Source organism: Oreochromis niloticus, linkage group LG4 (assembly GCF_001858045.2).
Source record: "Oreochromis niloticus isolate F11D_XX linkage group LG4, O_niloticus_UMD_NMBU, whole genome shotgun sequence".
Classification (NCBI taxonomy): Eukaryota; Metazoa; Chordata; class Actinopteri; order Cichliformes; family Cichlidae; genus Oreochromis; species Oreochromis niloticus.
The window spans coordinates 15,663,402-15,687,653 of NC_031969.2; the positions used below are offsets into that span (position 1 = coordinate 15,663,402).

Sequence of the window (24,252 nt, forward strand, 5' to 3'; positions counted from 1 at the left end):
AGATTAATAAGATTCAGTAGATGACATTTGTTACCTTAAATATTAAACAGAATATGAATGTGAGGATGTAATAAACATCGAAAGCATTTTTGATGTCGCTCTATCATTTCTCAAGGTCTCTAAGAATAGCACAACAACATCTGAAGTCAGTGTACCGTAAACCTCTGTTATCAGTTAGAGCCTGGAGGTTTTGAGTTTCCTGGTGCACCCATGGGACCACACCTGCACAACTACAACTGTACACCAAACATTAAAACTGTGGGTGAATTTCACTGAAACAACATACCCATCTGGCAGCTTACTGTATTTGCATCTCCATAGTTCATTTGAGTCACATTTCCAAATTCCTGTTATCAATTAAGGCCTGATGTTTTTTCAGTTTCTAAACGTGTCATTTTTAGAGAGCTGCTTCTCTTCATGTTTGGGGCCACATTTGTATAAGTGGATTTCTTCAAATCCCAAAAAAACATCTTGTTAGGTTGCACATGTATCCAGCTATAAATTGATACACATGCCTTCAGAAGGCATGTAAACACACCCTCTTGATATATATATACATATATATATATATATATATATATATATATATATATATATATATATATATATATATATATATATGATGTAATGCATAAAAATTAATTTAACCCTTAGATGAATAAATGACCTGTATTAATTTCCCATAGAATTTTATGGAATATTTTGGTTCTACAGTACATGACAAACAAGCCCATCAAGTAGAACTTGACATTGCCACCTAAATGTCTACACCATTTTCAAAGCTGAGCACTGAATTCATGAATGGTATCATCAATGCATGACAAGTCTTCCTCACTGAGCTCTGAAAGGAGCGCGCCACACCACATATGAGAAGTTGATTGGAAGGTTGCCCTTCCAATCAACTTCTGCAAACCCCAACAACTGCAAACCCCAACAACTGAAGCAATGTGAAGGTGTGGGAGTGACTCAGCCACAGGAATAAAGGAGACAGGCCCAACCAAAGACAACAAGATTTCAGATTTCAATGAAGATCATAAAGTCAGCAGTCGGTGTGGGAAATGCAATGTACCTGTGTGCACAGGGATTACAGCCAGAAACAGGTAGTTTGTCAAAACTTCATATAGTGAGGAGACAAAGCAAGAAGCAAAAGCAAGCAAGCCTGTACACACACATGCGTATACTCTCTCATGAACAGAAAATCAATGTTGACATTGATCTATTGATTTTGTGTGTTTTATTTTTCTTTTAAAAATGTTTTTAAAAACCGGATAATACAAAATATTTCAAACATTAAATCATTCTTGTGTGGACAAAAATATAGTACAAGTATAATACAAATCAATATTCTTAATTAAAATAACAAAAGTGGCATAAACACAGATTGTATCATAGGGTCCAGTTACTCATACATCTTAAGGAAAGTCACTGTTTCTGTTTTATTGCAATTAACATTTTATCCTTCATAATTTAACATCCATTCAGATTTGCTGTTTTAACCACTGCATTGTTTTGAAACCTCATCTAAAACATTTCCATCTGTGCCTGTATAAAAACTCATAATATGCCAAATATGTACAGCTTTACACAATACTCAGTGAATAACTGAAGTGGGAAGTATGATGAAATACCACCACCTAGTGGGTTAGCTTGTTTTGCAGTTAATAAAACAGTTGCATGATGTTGATGCTTTGAATAGAAGCAGTGATTGGAAACAAAAGAATTCACTTACTTCATGCAAACATTAAAAGGTGTTCATTATTATTATTGTTTTTATCTGTATTTGCATTCAGATAATGGTGCTGTGTAGCTGAGAAACTGAAGCAGCAAAAAAGGAAGTCCATCTCCAGGCTGCCTCCTTTGTGTATTCTGTACAGAGAGGTGACCTGTACAAATTCTAGCCTTGCTTCTGCTGCCATCTACAGGTCTTTATGTAGACAAAAACATATAGTGTGAAACTCTCTGTCCCTGATTAATGAAAGAATAAACATAAAGTGGACACAAGTGTACAAATGTGAGGTTTTATCCAACAATTATTTCCTGTCAAGCAAGCTTAAGTTTAACGTATTTTGAAGACCTAAAAGTCACCAGGTGACTGTGGTACTGAGATACAAAAAAAGCAACATCCAAAAGATTTAAGTCTATTATTCAACAAGAACTCACAGCTACAAAGAAGGAAAATACATTAATGCATTTCCACTCTCATAAAAGAATAATACAGATAACAGAAATATTCTCTTAAACTTTTTTTAAAATATGCCTCTGTTTTTGTCATCATCTTAACTACAACATCCTGTTGTTTTCATAGTCTAAAACTGTTAAGTTCTGGCAAGAGTGGGGAGGTTTTGGTAAGAGCTTGTGTCACTGTGATACTACGCGGGCTACTACACAGTGTTATACCCCATAACAAAAACTATGTCGTGAAACCCCTGTCTTCTTCCTCTGTCCTGTAAATTTTGAAGCATAGTGCTGATCAGGTAAAACTAATGAAAACGGTATATTTTATTTATAAAATACATTTAGTCATCATTAATTATTATCCATTAATTACTAATTTAGGCATTTGTAACACACAGTTAAAATGGGGAAATAGGTACAGCAATAATAAAACATACTAATTATTAGAATACACTACGTAAAAAAATAAATAAATGTGTTTTCTATAACTGCAAAGAAGCACACAATAGTAATAACTAATCAATAGTAACTCTTATAATAAAGCTATTACAAGATGCTGGGGGTTTTTTTATTCAAATTATTAAATCTTGAATTTATATTCATGAAACGGGGCCGTATTTATATAGAATGGCCAAATATTTTGGCAGAATATTTGTCTTATTGCTTTTATTCCATAATGGGTGACAGCTACACGGGGCATAGGTTTTTGAACCAACATGTGTCACAGTGTGGAGCGGCCACACTGATTCACACAGTTACAAAAACCTCCTTGAGAGACAATGCTGTAACTAGACTGTGTGATACATAGATACATACTGTAAGCAGAAACTTCATTAATATAGTTAGTTCTTTTGCATATCCTAAAATTCTGATGGAAATAAGCTTTTTATTACCAAAAAGGCAGATTTAATGATTTAATTGTTGATCCATGCTGTGCAAACAAAAACATATCATAATGAAATAATTATTAGTTCCAAAATTAATTGTGTTCATTAGATGTGTATGACAGTTGTAAATGTATGTAAAAGAGGGCCACAGCTACAAAACCTCTGAAGAAACACTTTTCATTAGACCAGTTACAAATATTAAAAATGAGTTAACTTGAAGACTTTGGATGATAGACTTAAAAACATGTATGTACTCAGTCTTTGTACTTGTTAGGGTTTTTTTCTGCATTTAAAATACAGACTAGCAGTTTGTGAAGCACATTTTTCTCTCTTCTGTAATACTGAGGTTATTTTTTGTAGAATTCATAGAAAATGTACCACTTAAAGCATTTACTTTACAAAAAGTAAATATTTTCATATTCTTTCATGGAGTTCATGATTAATGAATAAGTGCAGATATGATGTCCAGTTTGAAGGGTGGAGTTTTTGTAAAGGGTTGTATTACAGTGCAAAATTACGGCCACAGTGAGACAGGCTGTGACAAAAACCTCCTGTCATTGTGAAACATGGGAGATCAAAACATTGCTTCTGTAGAAATCATGAGCATATTTTAAAACATTTATGACAACCATTAAATTGAATTTTGCCTTTTTCAGTCCTAATTATTAGAAGGTATAAATGTGTGATGTGTAAGCAGAGCCTTCATCAAAATGCAGTCAGCTCTTTAGCATATCCTAAAATTAAGTTTTTTTTAAAAAAAACAAACAAACATTTTTTTGTTAAAGAAGATTTTGTTATTATCATTATTGTGAAAGCAAGACCAAATTATCATTCCTGCTACTGAAAAATGAGAATTCACATAAAATGCAAATGAAAAAAACAAGATAATCTAATATCTAATAAGATAATTATTATTCCCACAGTAATGCATATTAGATGTTTTCAACTGCAGTGACTGTTTCGCTACCAGGGGTATGTTTTTTATTTTATTTGATGTTTCCTAATAATAGTTCAAAGTTGAACTGAACAAGTAAAGGTATATATACAGACAGACAGTTTGCAGGGTGGAGTTTTTGTATAGGACTTCATCACAGTGCAGTATAGCAGCCACAGTGACCCGTACTGTGACAAAAACCTGTCATTGACAAAAACATGACATCATTACATTGTGTCTGAAGAAAGCATGAGCATATTCTAAACGGCAGCAAAAATATTTGCCAAAGTTCTGTTTATAAAACTTAAACACATCCACTAACATGATGAATTCTCCCTGTATGAACGAAAGGGTTACTGACTACATACAGCATGTATTATAAATTAAACTGCATCAAAAAAGTATTTCTTTGCACAAAAAGACCCAAGAAGACAAAAAAAAGATCATTCACCTCTTTTTGTTTAATATTCAACGCTAATATATTGGGCTTATTTCTCTTCTGTGGGATATTTGGCCTTTGTTTGAACTTATTCTTAACTATACAAACCACACAGTGTTATACCTGACTATGGTATCTAAATGCACGTTGTTATTTAGTTAATATGGGTTTCAAGACATATGATAGTTAGGATTCAAGGTTTAAAATAAAATAATAACACTTATAAAAGAGCTATATAAAACTGAAGAAATAATAGACCACACTTTCATGAAACAGAATCTTAAAAAAAAAAGTGATAGTGCAGTTGCAAAGTATCAGAGGTTTTTGTATCACTAGTTGCAACAGTGGATATGATGGGAGCCACAGTGATATCTGGCAATACAAAAACATTTCCTAAACTTATACAGAAAGTTGCTGAGCCTCAAAAATGAGAAATTGTGTTACTCTGCCCAATATTTCAGAAGAAAGGTTATATTCAACAGAATACTGTACTGTTAGCAATCTGTCTGCAATTTATAAGTAAGATGACAGTTATTACCAATCTGTCTGAGATTGCTTTAACTGATGGCGTTTGATTTTTGCTGTGAAATTCGTATGGTTGGGATCCTATCCTGCCCTGTATCATTGGTGTAATGGGTGAGGGGATGTTTTCTTGCCACACTTTGGACATGAAATGAGCATAATTTAAAGGCCAGCTACCTAAGTATGATGCTGACCATGTCCATCCTTTTATGACCACAGTGTACTCATCTTCTGATGGCTGCTTCCAGTAGGATGATGTGCCATGTCACAAAGCTCAAATGATCTCAATCATTGGGACCTCTTTATCTGGCAATACAAAAACTTGACATAAGTTGAATTTATGCAGAAAGTCAGTGTACTTCATAAAACATGAAATTGGTTCAGTGTGAAGAAAAAGGCTATTGTCACCAGTCAAGGAAAATTCTAGAAAATGTTATTTAGGTTAGTATTTATTTATATCTGTATTGTAATATGAAAAACCAGGAACATCACAGTACCACTGCAGGCCTTATGGATTTGGTTAAACTAAGGCAAAAATCCATACTTCAAGTGCAGGCGTTTAGTCATTACAATGGGTAGTTTGTGAGCTGCTGTTTTTGTATGGGATTGAACCACAGTGTACTATAACAGCCACAGTGATGCATCCTGAGACAAAAACCTCACAGCACTAAGAAAGTGACTATATGTATTGGCGATAGAGAAAAACAAGTCATTAGGTGAGACAAAAAGTGGTTTAGTGCCCTTATTGCATTGAAAATAAATACATGAAATTAAACCAACCCAGTAATAGCAAGGTGTAGCTAATAATGTGGCCATAAAGGGGCCAGTAAATATATAAAGGCATCCCTGCTTAGTGTAAACAGTGCAACATGCAGAACATGCTGAACATGGACCCTAACAGGCAAAGTTTTTGTAAGAGTATGTGACACTGTGGGGTGGAACCCACACTGTTAAATGGCAATACAAAAACGTTCTTTTTTGAAAGGAGAGAATATACAGGGCAATTATTCTTTATATAAAATATATTAAAAGACTTAACTTTTTGACTAATAAAATCCAAACACTAGAGATTATATCTTATCCATGACCCAGTATATACCAATAAAATACAATATATATTTGCACAAGAAGCAAATAAATAAACATTAGAAACTAAGATTAAGAAAAAACCCTGTTATGCTTTGCTTTAAACTTTTCTCTCATTCAGATAAGGTAGATGGCATTTGTCAATTCAGCTATTTTACTGTTGTGTCATGAGGCTATAAAATGAAATAAGTAAATAAATATTATACAAATATTATATATCTTGTAAAAGTGAAGTCATTGTGAAATATATACCAAACTCAATAAATAATGACTTTCAAAAAAATAGCAATTTTGCTGTTTTTCTTTAAATAAACATGAAGTCTCATATAGATAGAATTGCATTATATGCGCAGGCAGAGCTGCAATGTTTTGCAAAAGTTTAATTGCACATAAATATTTTTTGTAAAGATGTTTTTCACTGGTATTTGCGTTTTAATTGGGCAGAAATTCAAAGAGAATTCAAGTTCCCGCAGAGATGAGAATTTCATTTAAAAAAATTCTCAAAAACATCATGTTTAAGCTGATTGAAAAAAAAAAGGAAACGAAAAGTTTTGGTATCATCAATGCTAGTTTTAAGTTAACTTGGCAGTAGCTGAAGCTAAAGACACATCTTCAGAATTTACGATGGCTCCAAAAAGTAACATTAAATAAGCTGGCTAACAACTGTCTTCAATACCAGCTGAAATAGTCAGAAGTCTAATGGCTGATTTAATGGCTGACAAAGTTTGCAGCTGGCTAATTACTCTAAACAAACAAATGGCATTTTGGCAGAAACGTTGAAAGCTAAATTCTTTGCTGAGGATGACAAAAAAGCTGCAGCTAGAATGTGCAGAAGCATGTAAGCATGGTAGTTGGGATGGAGAGCAGTAAGAGGTGTACAATTATTTTCTTGAACTACAATTTCAACCATCACTAAAGAAAATGCAGATCAAACAACAAATTCATGAAGATCAATCCCTGCGTTTAGATCAATTATTGTCAGGAAAGCCAAATATTCTTTGCATAGTCATAAACCGATGTAAAATTACTTGTTAAATGATTATAAATATCTTGAAGAAATAATGAATGCATTATAGTCATCGTGCAATGAAAGGTTTTTGTATGGATTAGAGCCACAGTGTATGGCGGGAACCACTGTAACACAGTCTATGTCAAAAACCTCATTCAACTGAAAACAAAACACTGAGAACAGAAAATTGATAAAGAAAGAAGCACTAGTTTGCTTTTTGTGTTTTACAAAAATATATAAAAGGAAAAACTGTTTAAAAGTTAATGGTATGTTATATTTACAGTAACAGCCATTTTGAAGACACTATGAGCTTTCAACTAATAACACTTCCTATGCATTTATTTAAGCAGCTATTATAAAAATGTTAACATACAAAACGTTCATACAAAAAATGTAAAGTAATAAAAAAGATGTTATGTCTTTAAAAAAGATTTAAGATAACTTTAAAGATTCCAAACAAAGGAAATAATATTTGTTTTCCTGCTTATCCATACTATGGCATAGGTTTTTGAAGTGTTGTGTGTCACAGTGTGGGGTGGCCACAGTGATTCACACAGTTTCAAAAACCTTCCTAAGCAAGGCGAAGTCTTTCTTTATAAAATCCTTTCATGATAAGTGTGCGAAATGAGTGGTCATGTTGTAAATCATACATGCAAAACCTTAAAAACATAATAACATGTTACTGATGTAAGGACAAGCAAGGGCATAACTAACCGTTACAGAGAAGCTATTGGAAGACTGAGCTATTTTTAAATAATAAGATTTAAGCTTTATTCACATAGCACAGCATATAACTATGAAATATAATATATGTACAAGAAGCACACAAATGATTATTACTAAAATAAATTGAAAAGAACTAAAATGTGCTGCATCTAATCTGACAGAGCTTGAGCTTTTAGAAAAGGTGTAATTGCAGTCACTATTTTTTTTTTTTTTTAGTTTTACTATAATTACAATTTAAGTAATTGTATGTATTTTCTTTTGTTTCACTCTTGACAGGTAATACAAACAAGAGGAATAATTTGCATTATCAAAGTCATACACTTTATATTGCTCTTTTTATATTGTTTCTGTGGATGATTTTTTTGACAGCCTGTCTGCAACTGTAAGCCAAGTCTCTAAGTGGGGACAATAAAATGACTGAACTGAGCTAAACTGAAAATCATTATACATTTTATTTTTCATTGAAAGTTTTTAACAACAAAAAAATATTTGTTTTACCACTTATTGGTAAACATATAAGTAGAACATAAGCCACAGTGGCAGCTACACTGTGGCACAGGTTCTTGCATCACTATGTGTCACTGTGTATATAACTGGGGCAGCCACAGTGATTCACATAGTTACAAAAACCTCCTTAAGAGAGAAAAGGCATTTTTGCTGTAAAAAAAGATGTATATGTACATATTACAAGAGAACCTTCATTAATATACTGGCAGCTCTTTAGCATGTCCTGTGCCACTGAATATTGAGAATTTACACACAGACAGAAAAATTATGGAATTATGGATATGAAATGTGCTCTATAGTTATACTGTACTATATACTGTACTGTGCTATATACACATATATATAAGAACTATATATATATATATATATATATATATATATATACGTATGTGTATGTATGTATATACTATATATATATATATATATATATATATATATATATATGCGTGTGTGTATAGTCCTCACCTTATACATGGAATAGTAAAAACACTAAACAAAATATGTATCAGAGGTTTTTGTATGACTGTGTGCCAGAGTGTATAACTGGGACCACAGTGATATGTGACAATACAAAAACCTGTCCTGAGTGGAATTTATGCAGAAAGTCACTTTAGTCAAAGTCCAGGAATTTAATCATCCCAATGTGTGAGTATGTGGGCTGATGTTTTTGTTCGGGGTTGAACCACAGTGTACTATAGCGGCCACAGTGACACTTCCTATGACAAAAACTTCATTCCACAAAGAAAGGGACAGTGTGTATGGTGATAACACACTGAAAGAAAAGTCAGTAAAAGTCATTAGTTAAACTTCAATTTCTGTTTATGTAACAGAAAAATGGAGCATTGAACTGAACGTTTCAGGAGCCACTTCAGGAAATGTTTTTGTATGAGTATGTGTCACTGTGTGGTGGAACCCACACTGTTAAATGATAATACAAAAACACGTCTTAAACTGAACTATGGCACATGTTGTTCTGAAAAGAGAAAACTCACTGACACATTTAAAAAGGAGTAAAAAGCAATTTCGTTTATGCTTCTAAAAGCACAAATATTCATTATAGAAAGTAGTGAAATTAGTTGTTTTGACTTAAAAATTCCAAGCACCATAATTTCATTATGATTCATTTTTCTTCTCTCCATAATACGCCATATACCCATCATACACAATATGTTTACATATTAAGCACAAAAATATTGAGGTCTCTCAGATTAGATCAATACAACAAGAAAATTTCAAAAATTCCTTCAAATTCTCACTCTTCAAACTCTAATGTTTAGCTGTCACTGACTGAATATCGGAATGGCTTTTTTAATTACCAAAAAAGGACTTGTGTTAACTAGGCAGTAAGTTTGAGCTAGTCATTTAGCTTGACCATTTTTGTATAGGGTTGTACTACAGTGCACTACTACGGCCACAGTGATACACACTGAGACAAAATCCTTCCACTCAGAAAGATGTGATGTTGATACATAAAACAAGTACTTGAGATAACAGAACTTTTTATACACAAACTTTAGATAATTCTGTAAGATTCAGGTTAAGATCATTTGTTACATAAATTGTCCTTTCTTACATATAGCATGGAATGGAATCCATTTCTATTTACACAACTGGGAATATTCAATACTAACTCAAGTACTAGAATCAGTATTCTAACGTTGTACAAAAACTAGACTAACAGGCATATTTTCAGAATTTAGAATGACTCCAAAAAAGCTGGTAAATTAGTTTGCCACTGGCTAGACAAAGCCTTCGCGTTAGTGCTGTTTTTGTCTTCATTGTTTTTTGTTGTTGTTTTTCCCAGAAAGTCTCATCTTCTCAAACTGGTACAACATCTCGCTCATTATAATCTGTGAATCTTTGAGCTTTGAGCTGTACTGATATATCATTAAAGTGGTGGTCAAAACTGACAAAACATTTGGCTTTAATCCAGCTAAAATGACAGCATGACATCAAAGTCCAGCCAACACCAGCAAATGTGACATCACTTTTGTCGTCAAGAGCAGATTATGGGAATGCAGAGCATGAATATTCTTTTAGATAAACGTTTTCTTCAACTAAAATTTCAAAGTTTACTGGAGGAAATGCAACACGTGGCTTGAGGGTCAATCCTTGCCATTTTCATGAAAAGTAATATTCAACAAAATATATGAAGGAATAGGATTTTTTTTTTTCAATTTTGTCTTGAAAAATTGTAACACTTGTACTTTTTTGGATTAATTTCAGTCCATATATTATGCATAGTCACAAACAAATGTAAATGTAGTGAAACAAATGATAAATTGAAATAAAATGAAATGTATTTGTTTTATATAATATAAAAATCTTAAAGGAGTGCATGACAGCCAGTGTGCACTGTAAAGTTTTTGTATTGGGTTGTGCCACAGTGGATAACAGTGGCTACCACTGTAATACCTTCTATGACAAAAACCTGATTCCACTTGAAACAAAATGATAAACAAATACACAAACAACAGTGAGTGGGTAAAGTGATGGTTTTTCTTTCCTGTATGTGCCTCACAACAATGTACAAAAAGCAAGAATGTTTGATAAGTCATATTTACAATAAGAACCCTTTTAGAACACAATGAGCTTTAAACTAATACATCATCTTTAGCATGTGTTTAAATAGTTATTTATCAATAATTTTAAATATTATTAGAGTAAATATTATTTGCGACGTTAATAACAAAAACTCAAAACTTAAAGTTCCAAGAGTAACATTTGAAATTAATTGCAGCAAGATTGAAAAACACTGTGAAAAAAAGTGAAAAACACTGACTTGTGTACACTATCAGACAAAGGTTTTTGAATGGGTATTCCTCACTGTGTATAGTGGCAGCTGGGGCTCACAGTGTTAGAAGGCAATACAAAAACCTCTCTAGTAAATACCAAAGGTTACTATATCTTTAAAAACTAACAAACAAAAGAATTCAGTTAATTTTCCACAAAAATATAGCTTATGAAAGTAGTTTCATCTTGAAAAATATGGCAATTTAACAGTTTTCCTTATTTGCTTTGATTCACCATGGTTAACGTAGTTCATAAACTGACAGACAGACAAAGTAAAATAGTGTTAAACTAATATAAGAAGCATTAAGGTTAGAACCAGTGTGAAGTTTCATGATAGCCAATGTACATGGGGAAGTTTTTGTACAGGGTTCAACAACAGTGCACTATAACAACCACAGTGGTATATCCTATGGCAAAAACAATGGCCATGATCACGGCCCTTTTCCAACCTGCACATGGTCAGCTGTGGACACAAGTAGTAGTACCAGTGGTAGCTGTTCTTATTATACAACTTTCTGATCTGCTTGGAGCTGGGAGGGCACATAAAATAGTGTCAACTGTTATAACAAGTTGGAGCCTCATATATAGCCTAGAATGACCCAATTTGTATAATTCAGACACAAGCAAGTCCTCATATAATCCTGTATGTGGAAAGTGTAAGACTGGTATGTTTCTAACAAAAGAGTTCTTAGGGAAAGCAAAGATGTTTATATGTTGGTAGTCATGTTTTCTTACACCAGTACTTATGTTAGAACGACACTAGCTAAAATGTTATAGTTTTTTAGCCCTTATTTTGATAAAAAAAAAAAAAGAGTAATATGTAGATCTTTACAAATTAAGATGCAGATTTTAAATGCACCAAACTTATTTTTACTTTATTTATAGTAAACTTTTTCTTCAAATGTATTTCTTTCCAAAGTTAAAGTGTTAAACCTATATACAGTCAGGGGTATTTTCAAACTTTCAAAGGACATCCTTTTGGGTTAATATTATTATAACACACAGGAAGCAGTCTTCACCACAACAGGTGTTTCCGCATGCAGTTAACAAACTGAAACTTTGGACTGACAGCAAAAAGCTCAGCACTGATAGTCCTTGTTAATATATTGGACAAAGCAGGGGAGAGACAGTGTTTGTATGTTTTCAGCCTCAAAATAAATATTTCAACAATGGCATTTCCTTACAGAATAGCACATCTGAACTGAATAATGCCTGAGTAAAGAAAAATCATAATTAGTACCAATAATAGTATGTTGACTATGAGGCATGTAATCAGATACTAAGTCTCAGGCATGTTATTTAAGAAAGAAAAAAATCAGTGCAGTAATTGAATTTGTTTTTCACTTAAACTAAAGTGTACTGAAGTGTACTAACTAACTAAGTGTATTAGAAGCACTAGTTTAATCTGCAGTATAGTTTTATGTTTGGCCAATTGAGAACTAGCTAGTCACTAGTACACAATGCTCTTAGGCTCCCTACTAGATCCTCCAAACTTTTGCAAAGCTCAGGGTGACTGTAGCTCAGGAGGTAGAACAGGGGATCTACTGAACTGAAGGTCGGTGGTTGGATCCCTGGCTGCTCCACTGGGTTATGAATGTGTGTGAATGGTGGATTGAAAGCACTACTTCATAGAAAAAGTGCTTTGGAGTCACGCCCTCATCTCATTGGAACTGAGCTGAAAACTATATTTTTTTTAAGCTTGCATTAGTTTCATATTTCATTTTGTTGTTGTTTTTTGTCTTATTGTCTGTTTCGTATTTGTTGTTGTTCTTTAATGTGAAGCGTCCTGTGATTTTATTTTATTTTTTTTAATTTTTTTTTTGTCTGTCCCATTTGGTTCTTTAGCCGTCAGAATTGTTGTCTGAAGACCAACAAGGATACCAAATGGATTTATTCTGCCAAATGGATCATCATGGCATTGCCGTATTGGTCCATTTGATCAAACTTTGTTGTTATTATTTATTTTATTTTCAGTTGTTACAGATGGGACAGACATGACTGGGGGATAGGAAAGGGAGAAAGAAAGAGAGGAAGGAAAAGAAAAACAGAAGGGAAAAGGGACAGTGAGAAAGGGCACTTACAAAGACAAAGAGAAAGAAAAAAAAATCTCCTGGATCACTTGTTGAGAGAAAAAGAAGAGAAGACAAGCAAAAAAAACCAAACAAAAACAAAGCAACATACTAAACACAACACCATCACGTTAATCTAGCTAAGTGTGAACAGCAGTAAATACTAAATATTGAAAGTTGTTGTGCAGCACGCAGGACAGACAGCGCACAATGTGCTTTGAAGTAGCAGCTAAGAAAGGTGTAGTTTATGTCTACGAACAGTGAACACCCGTGTGCACACCTGTGTGGATCAACGCGCTTGTATACAAAAGGTTTCCCCATGTAACGGTCTGCTAGAGGGTGTGGAGGGCCATAGCCCCGTCCCCCAGGGCATGAAGCAGGCATGGAGGAGATCCAGGCTCCAGACATCCAGAGGCCCCAGAGTGCGAGAGCCCAAGGAGTACCACCGGAGGGGCATCCGTGCCACCTTCCTGGGAAGGGCTGAGGAGATCCCCAGACGAGGGGGTCACCCAGTAGCCACGGAGCAGAAGCCAGAGGGGGCTGCACCGGCGTGCCCGCCGGCTCTGCCGGCAGCCAGCTGTGCCAGAGTGAACCGAGTTGCAGGCCCCGAGGCCGGAGGCCCGAGGGCCCCTTTGCCCCGGAAGAGGCCTGACCGAGCGACAGGCACCAGGCCCCCCAAGTAGCCACCGGGAGTGAGCTGGTGCATACCTGAGCGCCCAGCCCCGGACACCAAGAACCACCAATGCACCAACCCCTGAGGGCATCAGTTACCAGCAGGGAGTGTGGTGAGGGGAGATAGGCCTCCACACTTGGAGGGCCTGGGAGTACCCAGGGAGGTGGAGTCTAAGACCCGACCTGACATATAGACACAGACAAACAGGCACACACAGACATAAACATGCTTTCCCACCCTCATGCACACATATACAAACACTCAGCACTCACCCAACATAGGGATAGACATACATAGACATGTACACACAATCATACTCCCCAAACATACTCTATGCCCCGGGTCCAGGTACCCTCGCCCCCAGCGGGGGAAACGGCACCCAGACCCAAGAGATGTGACCCTTTCCCCCGGGGTGGAGGCAAGCAGACCGCCCCAGGCTCCGCAGCAGCAGGGAGGCCAATCGGACAGCCAACACCTCCTCCCAGCCCCCGCCCCGATGGCTAGTAGAGAACGGGGGTGTGTGAAGACCCCATACCTCCCTCCTCCCGCTCATGTGTAGTGTTGCTGCGTGTTGTTCTAAAGTGCATTTAAAACAAGGGAGGGCATGGTGCTGCTGCCAGAGAGCAGCAGGTGTTAGCACGGCCCCTCCTGAGAACCCTCAATGTCTACATGGATTTAAAATTGAGAGGTGGGCACCGGCGCCAGAGGTAGGGTTGAATACACAGACCGTCCTCTGGACGCCGTTAACGTGGTCACCCTCAAGGCCCTATATATATATATATGTGTGTGTGTGTTATGAGAGTGTGAATAATGTGGATGTCTAAGTTGTGAAATAAAATTGAGGCACAGGTGGCCAGAAGGGGACAGAGGGGGGGGAATGCCTGTGATTTTATTTTGAAGCTGTTATATAAATAAACTTACTTATTTACTAGTGAGTCAGTCTATTATAACTATCATCGCCATAGTGATTTTGTACTAACCAGTCACTCATTCATTAATAATTCATGACTACTCAGAATATTTTTGTTTGATAAATACATATGCATATATATCAAAAGACACTGCATATTAGATGATTTACACTACTGCACAATGTGAAAACACTCACAGTCTTTATCTTGAAACACCCGGTGATAGAAAGTGATATTTGAGGAAGGGTTTGAAAGTCATTCTTCTGTCACATAAAGAAACAACTTTTGTGTTCCCAGTCAAAAGTGAATATTTTATTTGGGTCAAAGAAACTTATCCCCAAACTGCAGCTAACAATGTCCAGCTCTTGATGTCAGAAGTTAAGATTCAAGTTATATGCTTAAAAACCAAAGCCCATTCCACAGTAACTTTGACTCCTGATCCACAATCAAAACTCAACCCAATCTCCCTGTAGGAGCACGTCCTTGTCGTGAAGCTTTTCATGTTAGGCCCATGATTATTTTCAAGTCAGTGTCAAACTACTCTGCATACATATTCTTCAGATCATGTCAAGATTACTTACATAGTTAAACTTCCTCGGGGCAAGGTCTTAAAATAGGGACAAGCTGTGATAAATGGAAATGATGCAGAGTTTGTTTACTAGTTTGTGTTTTTGTTAAAGAGTCCAGTTGAGACACAGCAGCTCACAATATGTTTAATGTGTAACAGGGGTTGAGGAGTGTGGCTGACTATTCAGTTGATTTTTGGATCTTAGTGAAGGAGACTGGCTGGGGACCAATGGCGTACCATTAAGGTTTTTTTAACGGTTCAGTTATTTATATGAAGAAAGAGTTAGCTGTTAAATACTTACTTGACTCTCTTGTTTCTATGTGTGTGTGTATGGACAACCATATTTTCAGCCAAAACTAAACTCCCACTCAATTCAGGTGCAAAACTTCAGGGGAGCAAAAGAGGAAACAGGAAGTGACGAGAGCAAACTGGAGTTGTAGCCGAGGCAGATCAGCAGGACCGAGCTGACTCCAGAGGAAAGAAGCAGGAGGCTTATGGTTAGTGAGTGTTTTTACTGAGGGCAAATGTGGGCAACATGGACATCTCATCAACACCTGTCCAGGGTGCCAACAAGTTTCTTCAAACTTCTTCAAGACACAGTTCTTTATTTTGATGACACCTTCAGGCAAACGTATTTGCCATTTCTGTTATGAAACAGTAACTAAAAAAAAAAATCACCTAACTCAACATTGAAAGCTAAATTCTGTTATTCATATTTCTTCACTATTGCAGGGGAGAATGTTTACCTACATCAATCAAGTTTGAGTTGAACAAAAAACAAGCACTGACTGTTCAGTATTAACATATATACAGGTCTTTAGGGCAACAAAGCTCTATCAGTAACATTAACTCCTACTGACTTTATCATCTGGTTGCTGTAAAAGCAGGAGCTGCCAAAGGGTCTGATAAAGAGGAAGTGTTTACAAACTGTTGGCAGGATACCTAATTTTATATAACCCAGACCACAGGAAATGGATGTCTCAACGGAAACTGCTAATAAAGAGTACACTGGGAATTGTTTTGTCTGTGAAACCTGATTCCTTTGGTTTAAATTAAATAAGTATTTGTATTGAAACAGACTCTAACAGATCACTGTGACAGCTATGGCTACTTTGACTACTGGGGGAAAGGAACACAAGTCACAGTAACTTCTGGTAAGTGATCATGTCATGTATTTTGAGTTGGTGAAATCCTATATTTAACTGATTATTATTAGTATTAAATAAAATCTTGGTTATATTTTGCATCTAATGTTATCTGGTGTAATACCTGTGTAAGTGGTAGGGTAATAGTTTCTCGGTTTAGTGTAATCACCTTTGAAATGACACAAGTAGCTGGCAAAATATTTTTTGCACTAAAGTGCAATTGAAATCTGTCACTGTGACTACTACTTTGACTACTGGGGAAAAGGAACAACTGTGACTGTCACAACAGGTAAAAATATATGTATTTTTTCCTTTCTATGAAAAATTTAATAACACTTTTTAAATTGTTGTATTTAGGGTTTTAAAGGGACATGTTTTTGTATGTTGGATATGTTGAGTTATTACACTGTGAACGCTGCTTTTGATTACTGGGGAAAAGGAACCACAGTCACTGTCACAACAGGTAAAAAAGGTTTTTGTCTTCATATTATAAATGTGGTTCTTTTAGAGGCATTTTTTGTTTTTTTGTTTGTTTGGTTTTTCGACATTAGTGTGACCATGAGAATCTTCAAGGTGCTTGTTTTTGTATGTTCAGTGTGTTAATATCTTATACTGTGACGATGCTTTTGACTACTGGGGAAAAGGCACAATGGTCACTGTCACAACAGGTAAGAGGAGCTTTCTGACTTAATTTTAATACTAAAAATATAAAACTTTCACTGTTAATTTGGCACATTTAGAACTTGGAGGTGATTGTTTTTGTACGTCGGATATGTTGAAATATTACACTGTGACAACGCTTTTGACTACTGGGGGAAAGGCACAATGGTCACGGTTACATCAGGTAAAATTAATAATTTCTTTCTCTTAATGTTAAGATTTAAATTTAAAGACTGTGTTGTTGTTTTTTCAAAGAAAAATGTTTTTCATACTAATTTCTATATTATTACAAGTCTATAATCTGTACTCTCAGTTTAATCTTTAATGGTAAAACTTAGGTATTATTTTTAAGAATTCGGAATCTCAATTTGCAAAAAACGAGAGTATTTCAGATTTTTTGGTTATCGTAAAATAAGATGGAAAAATGCGAACAGGTTTTTGTACAGAGCGCTAAATATTTCTTTAGATTGTGGCCATTCTTTTGACTACTGGGGAAAAGGCACAATGGTCACTGTCAGTTCAGGTATGAATTTTAACATTATTCGTATAGCTAACTATTTTTTCCTGCTTAATTATATAAAATCTGACAAAGAAATTAGAGAAAGTACCTGGTATTTCTTTCTCTTTAATTCATTTAGAAAATAATTATATAAGCAGTTATTTAGGTGAGAGTGATTCAAATTATTTCCAAAGTTAAATGATGTCACCAAGTAATGTCATATCACAGAAGTTAGTTTTTGTGACAGGTGTGAAAAGACTCTGTTAACTGTGATAACTGGGCTTTTGACTACTGGGGGAAAGGTACAATGGTTACAGTCACATCAGGTAAGGTGATCTAATTTTTCCACTTTAATTTATGATTTTAATTTAAATTTAGAATTTTTTAAAGAAATATTGTGGTTGTGAGAAAATTCAATACCGTCATTTGTAGACTGCTGAGGGATAAATGTCTTATAATTTACAGACTTGGTTTAAATGTTGGTGGTGAAAAACAGGTTTTGTTCAGTCTTTTGAATCTCTATATATTAATTATAAGGAGAATATAGCAGATTGTAGACTGTTATTAGATGGAGCGTAAGGTTTTTGTATACAGTTGTCAGTAAATTATTAGACTGTGACTACGCTTTTGACTACTGGGGAAAGGGCACGACGGTCACCATCACATCAGGTATGAATTGTTATATTTCTTGCTAAAGAGAGAAATTCCTAATCCCCTGTTACAAGACAGTGTAATCATTTTCATTTGTTTACAACTATAATGATAAATTTGGTAAATTAAGTACTTATATCATCAATTTTCTGTAGTTTGTTACAAAATTTGTCAAAAAAAAAAAACTAATTTCAGACCAATTTTAATTAATAAAAATCCTTAAGTAAGAGTATCAAAAATTTTGTGAGAAGTAAGAAAAGTATCCATTAAGTATCTCAAATGGCTTTAAGACTTATAAAATGGCTCACCAGTTACGGCATCGTCAGTTAAGATATGTCTCCATTGGATACAAGTTATAATTTAACTTATGTGTCACTTCAAAATTTAATTGTGTTCATATACATTTGCTATCAAAACGAGTTATTGTCAAAATTGGCTTTAACACACAGTGTATTTTGGGGGGATTTGATAGGATTTTATAATCTTCTTCTTAATGACTGTTGAAGTAGACCTTTTGTGTATCATTAGTAGTTTAGCCTTTTTATATTAAGAACTAAGTAGATTCAGTACTGTGCTACGGTGCTTTTGACTATTGGGGAAAGGGGACAACAGTCACTGTTTCATCAGGTAAGTAAACCATTTCATCTCAAACATCAATGCTGAAGTGAAATAAAATTTAATGTGTTCTTAAAAGAATTTGGTATCAACACTGTGAATGGATTTTTTACCAACTTTATGCTATTCTTTTTATTTATTTCTGGGGTTTTTTTTATTGATTTTTGTCCATAGTCTGCATTTAAAATAATTTACAAAATTATGTGGTGTAGAGTGACAAAGAACTTTAACTTATTAAGAACTTATTAACTTATTAATAATATAATATAATATAATATAATATATTTAAATGTTATATTATAATATAATATAACATTTAAAATGTAATGTCTTCATGCTGGCCTTTATTATGCAACACAATCCACTCAAGTGTTTTCTCTTTAGTCAGTTCTAAGTGAAAATGTGTGGTATATTATTGTATTTCTTTTCTGGTGTCTTAATTACTGTTATATGCCCCTTTCTTAGCCACTTCAACTGCACCCACTGTGTTTCCTCTGGTACCATGTGGCACTGAGAGTGGAGAAATGGTCACTCTTGGCTGCCTTGCCACCGGCTTTAACCCTCCTGCGGTGACTTTCTCGTGGACCAAAGGCGGCGCTGCCTTGACAGACTTCATCCAGTACCCTGCAGTACAGAAAGGCAATGTTTATACTGGAGTCAGTCAAGTCCGAGTGAGGAGACAGGACTGGAATGCACAACAGAATTTACAATGTGCTGTGACTCACGCTGCTGGGAATGCACAGACTATTGTCACACCACCACCACCACCACCACGTAAGCCTTATACTTATCTTATCTATCTGACTTATAAGTTTACATGAAAGCTCTGTGAAAATATAGCAAACAAAACAATTTGAATGAATTTGTACACAAATGCACAGGCTGATATTATAATAGTCTGTAAGACTTATGTTAAGTCATTTAAGTTCCTTTTCTTAGCTTATTTGAATTGTACATACATCACATACATGATGCATTGCTACAGTAAACTTATTCAGTGCACATTTTCTGAAGCAATATTTCTTATAAAGTATTACTGAGTCAGATCTAGTGATTGTTACTTCTAATAGGGTAAGAGTCGGTTATCTAGTTAATCTCCAGTTTTCTTTTTTTGTTTGTTTTTTTGTTGTTGTTTTTTGAAGAAATTATCGTAAATGCACCCCAAGCAGCTTATGTAGACAAATAATTGGAAAAGAGGTAGGAATAACTGTTTAAACTTACAACCAAAACCCAAACTTATTCAAATAATTTTTTTTTAAAAAAACCACAATCAACATAAAAGCAAATATTTCACTTTAAAATTCCTAATTTGTTCATAAACCTTGTGGAAACACACACACACACATAGTAAGGTGGAATGAGAAATAGCATAAATCCAAGCAGTGTCGCTCATGAGTATTAAGCTTTGGTACATTGGTTGTTTTTTCATTCTTCACTCATACACTATAAGTCCTCTGCGCCTATCTGAAAAACAGTATTACAGCATGTTGTGCTTCTTTACGTTTGTCTAAATAATCCTCATCCTTTCTGATCTCTGCCTGTCCCCCTCCACTTTCACTGCATTGATAATTAACATAATTAACATTGATATTATATGTGTGTTTGCTTGCCAGTCAATGTATATGCAGAAGTGAGCAATGAAGCTCTGCAGTTCCATTATTTCCTTTTGTGACTACAGTAATCTAATTTTCTTTTGGACACTGTGCAAAGTAAAAAAGTGAAAGGATCTGAGCATGAGGAACTAGAAAATCAATATAGTATGAACATTGGAGCAAATTATTTATCTCAGCTTCTGCATATACATATATCTATGTATATAAATATTATTTCCTGCTTCTGCATACACATATTTGTGTATATCTTTGTTTTTCAGCGCCATTTAAGCAGAATCCGACTCTTAAAGCGTTTTCCTCCTCTTCTGATGAGGATGATACCTATACTGCCTCCTGCTTTGCCAAAGAGTTTGCACCAAAGACACATAACTTAAAATGGCAGAAAAACGGAGTAGACGTCGCCAGCACAATAGATCTGACCGAATCGAAAAATGCGGCTGGAAAAACACTGTACAATGCAGCAAGTTTTCTCACAGTAAATTCCAGTGACCTGAATGATCAGACTAGATTTACATGTGTGTTTACTGGAGGAGAAGATGGATCTTTGAATAAAACTGTCATTTACAAAAAGAACCAATGTGAGTAATTGATTTGTTTTCTTTTTTTAAAAAAGATACATTTATTTTTTAATATGGTTTTGTAATAGTTTTGCTCACTAACTGTTTTTTGCTTCATTACTCAGGTCCTGGTTGTGTTACATCTAATGTGAAAGTAGTAATCAGTGGCCCCACAACTGAGGACATGCTTGTCCGTAAAAAAGGAACTATAACATGTGCAGTCACAGTACAAAAAGATGAACCCCAAATAACCTGGGAGGATGAGAAACTAGGGGACATAGCAAGTAACCCAGTCACTAAAGTCGAAGACAATGGGAATACATACGTGTCTAAGCTTGACATCACCTATGACGAATGGACCAGGGGGGTAACACGCTTCTGTGTTGTTCACCACGAAGATTTGATTGAGCCTTTGAGGGAACCGTATAAAAGGGATTTTGGTAAGAAAAATACCCTAAAACTGTGTTTAGTCCTTATTGACATCTTAATATCAAAGACATTACAAGCCCTGCTTCTCAGTGTGTATGTGTATGTCTGTGTGTGTGTGTGTGTGTGTGTGTGTGTGTGTGTGTGTGTGTGTGTGTGTGTGTGTGTGTGTATTTGATTTCCCGTATTATTTTGGTTAATGTATGTGTGGCACAAAGTCTCATGTTGTTTCATGCTTACAGGAGGAAACCCTCAGCGCCCGTCAGTGTTTATGCTCCCTCCTTTAGAACAAACTAACAAAGCAGAGGTGACCCTGACTTGCTTTGTGAAAGACTTCTTCCCTAAGGAGGTTTTTGTGTCTTGGCTTGTGGATGACGAGGAAGCAGACTCAATTTATGCTTTTAATACCACAGAACCCATTGAAAACAATGGATTCTATTCTGCTTATGGCCAGTTATTTGTCAGCCTTCACCAGTGGCAAAGGGATGATGCTGTCTATAGCTGTGTAGTGTACCACGAATCTGTGGTTAACACAACTAGAGCTATTGTCAGGTCCATTGGGTACAGAACATTTGACAAAAACCGCATTGACCTCAACATGAACATCAACCAAGACTCCAAGTGCTCGCTCCAGTAGATGTTTCTCATGTCTCTGTCTGCTGTTTGTTCTTTAATGTCTGTTGCTTGTGATATGACATTGTGTTTGTGTGTTTTAATGCAGATTCAAAATAAAAAAAAAAAAACAGTTTGCAACTCTGTTGATGTTCATTACATGCAGTTCATGTCTTCGTTTAAATCATATTTTGAGCTCTATGTTTATTGTACAGTCACAGTGCTATCCTAATGTAGACAGTAGCATGTTTGGGTTATTTACACAATAATTACACAATAATACACAATAATAATATAAAAATATTTTTAACATCTAATTTCTACTAGAATAATATAACATTACTAAATGAGGTATTCAGGGAACAGTCTATGTTTATTTAATATGCAGATAGTTCAGTAACACTCCTTCTGTGACTTGTCTTTGTGTGCCTGTGTTTCATCTACTGAGTCTTGCACCCCTTAAAAACAGACGACTGCTCAACACAACCCTTTAAATCTCCCAGGCAATTAAACAATACTGGAGTCTTTCTAAAGCAAGTCAGGATTGTAGCTGTGAAAGGACATGAAATTCTATTCATCCTTATGGGACACTCATTTGACCTCTGTCAGCTTATTTTTTTCTTTTCTGTCATTATAACTTCCAGCTGAGTTGACTGACTATGAATCTGCTATAGCATATAGAGTCAAAACATATGTATTTAACCCACAACATAAATAAATAAAATCTATAAGTTAGTATCTTACAATGTGTATTTCAAAGTGGGTTGTGAAATGTCCAATTATTTGACACAATAAATTTTGTTCATCTAGATCTTTTCGTCATGGACTCTGTGAAGCTTCATCACCCTGGACTATCTGGAGACGATAACATAGCAAGCGTAGCCATCGTCTTCATCCTTCTCTTCCTCATCACTCTGCTGTTAATCTTTGGAACAACTGTTATCAAGGTAATCAGAAATTTATGTGCTAGCATTGTGTGCAGATTTAACTCAGCAATGAGCACTTTGACAGATTATATTTATCAAGCAAGCAGCTATGATAGAAAAAACTAAAACTCATTTAGCATTCTGCATTTTAACCATGAGTCAGAATAACTCAAACTTTTCAAATTATTGTAAAAACAACTAAAAAATGCTGATTACCGAAAACACTGTATCTATGCACATTAGAAGCATTTATGATTATGTCAGTTTAATAAACCAATGTGAGATTTATTTAATACAATAAAAAAAGGAAGAAAAAGGTTCACGTTATCCCAGTGACGGATTAGCTACTTCACAATTCAGCTGTTGCTGTGAATTTAATTATCTTTATACAGTTTTTGCTAATATCATATAAACAATATATATCAGCTAAAATTCAGAGTGCTGAAATTGTATAAAAACATAATTTAATAGATGAATGTTCAAAGGCCAACTGATATCATACTGATATCGCCCTACTCAAAGATCTAGCTGTATGGACAAAGACAAGGGTTTTAAGTCAGAAGTCAGAAGCAGCAAGTGTAATTTCTATTACACTGATGTTGGAAGACCATAAAGACAAAATCGTTTCAGGTCAAAATGAAGCTCTTTCAAAATCAGTGTGGCATGTGTGGTGGATTACAATATTTAAGATATGGTGACAAAAGTGATTATCAAACTCGTTAAATTGTGTGATATTATGTGGAATAATCTATGCCAATGTCAAAACATATATAATATGCTCATATCTTTGATTTAAACCAATTTTATATGTTTCAGTTATAAGAAATTTACACTACATAATGTTACTATTTGAGTTCATTTTTCTTTATGTCCCAGTGTAGCTTGTATATCCCAGTGGTTTATGTCCAGATGACAAGTTTCTGAATGCCTTAATCAATCAAATGCATATTATTGAAAGTAAATTGATTTAGAAATTATCTTAATACTGTGTAACAATCTATTATAAGCAGCTTTGTCTGCAACTGTTAGTTTGACTTCCTAAGTGTATTTCAGCTGATATTAAAGTAGTGTTCCTTATAAATTTATTCAGCAACTATATTTACCCAACTTCAAAATAAACGTATAGCATTTTAAATTTCCTGTGTATTGATACATTTTTTGATATATGTGTAGCAATTTAACTTCATACAAAAGCACAATTTATAATGAAGTAGTGGTGAGCAGTATGAATTAAATCCTTTTGCTGCAA

At 34.9% G+C, this 24,252-nt stretch overlaps 2 protein-coding genes and 2 long non-coding RNA genes across 11 annotated transcripts in view; 2 read left to right on the top strand and 2 right to left on the bottom strand.

Annotated features, from left to right (window-relative positions):
* The window catches only part of LOC112846703 (uncharacterized), a 297,478-nt gene extending 280,211 nt beyond the window's left edge, over positions 1–17,267 (bottom strand). Inside the window, exon 1 of the long non-coding RNA XR_003219822.1 lies at positions 17,240–17,267. This is a non-coding gene — a long non-coding RNA (uncharacterized LOC112846703). The remainder of the gene's footprint in view (positions 1–17,239) is intronic.
* LOC112846698 (uncharacterized) overlaps positions 1–18,881 on the bottom strand; it is a 961,229-nt gene extending 942,348 nt beyond the window's left edge. Inside the window, exon 1 of the long non-coding RNA XR_003219816.1 lies at positions 18,833–18,881. This is a non-coding gene — a long non-coding RNA (uncharacterized LOC112846698). The remainder of the gene's footprint in view (positions 1–18,832) is intronic.
* LOC100709195 (uncharacterized) overlaps positions 1–24,252 on the top strand; it is a 1,346,887-nt gene that overhangs the window by 1,109,102 nt on the left and 213,533 nt on the right. The window contains exons 3-4 of one of the 5 annotated variants that reach the window (XM_025906578.1): positions 11,122–11,133; positions 16,687–16,733. In XM_025906578.1, coding sequence (XP_025762363.1) covers positions 11,122–11,133; positions 16,687–16,733 — 59 coding nt within the window. Of the gene's footprint in view, positions 1–11,117; positions 11,134–16,686; positions 16,734–17,241; positions 17,289–17,875; positions 17,930–18,223; positions 18,273–24,252 lie in introns of all 5 variants that reach the window. The other 4 variants (XM_025906575.1, XM_025906577.1, XM_025906579.1 and 1 more) reach the window with 4 other exon arrangements.
* Positions 1–24,252, top strand: part of LOC106096470 (immunoglobulin mu heavy chain) — a 1,110,954-nt gene that overhangs the window by 901,701 nt on the left and 185,001 nt on the right. For 2 of the 4 annotated variants that reach the window (XM_025906581.1, XM_025906582.1), the window contains exons 4-5: positions 16,397–16,453; positions 19,335–19,634. In XM_025906581.1, coding sequence (XP_025762366.1) covers positions 16,397–16,453; positions 19,335–19,634 — 357 coding nt within the window. Of the gene's footprint in view, positions 1–16,396; positions 16,454–19,334; positions 19,644–20,742; positions 21,061–21,164; positions 21,480–21,707; positions 22,219–24,252 lie in introns of those variants that run through there. The other 2 variants (XM_025906583.1, XM_025906584.1) reach the window with 2 other exon arrangements.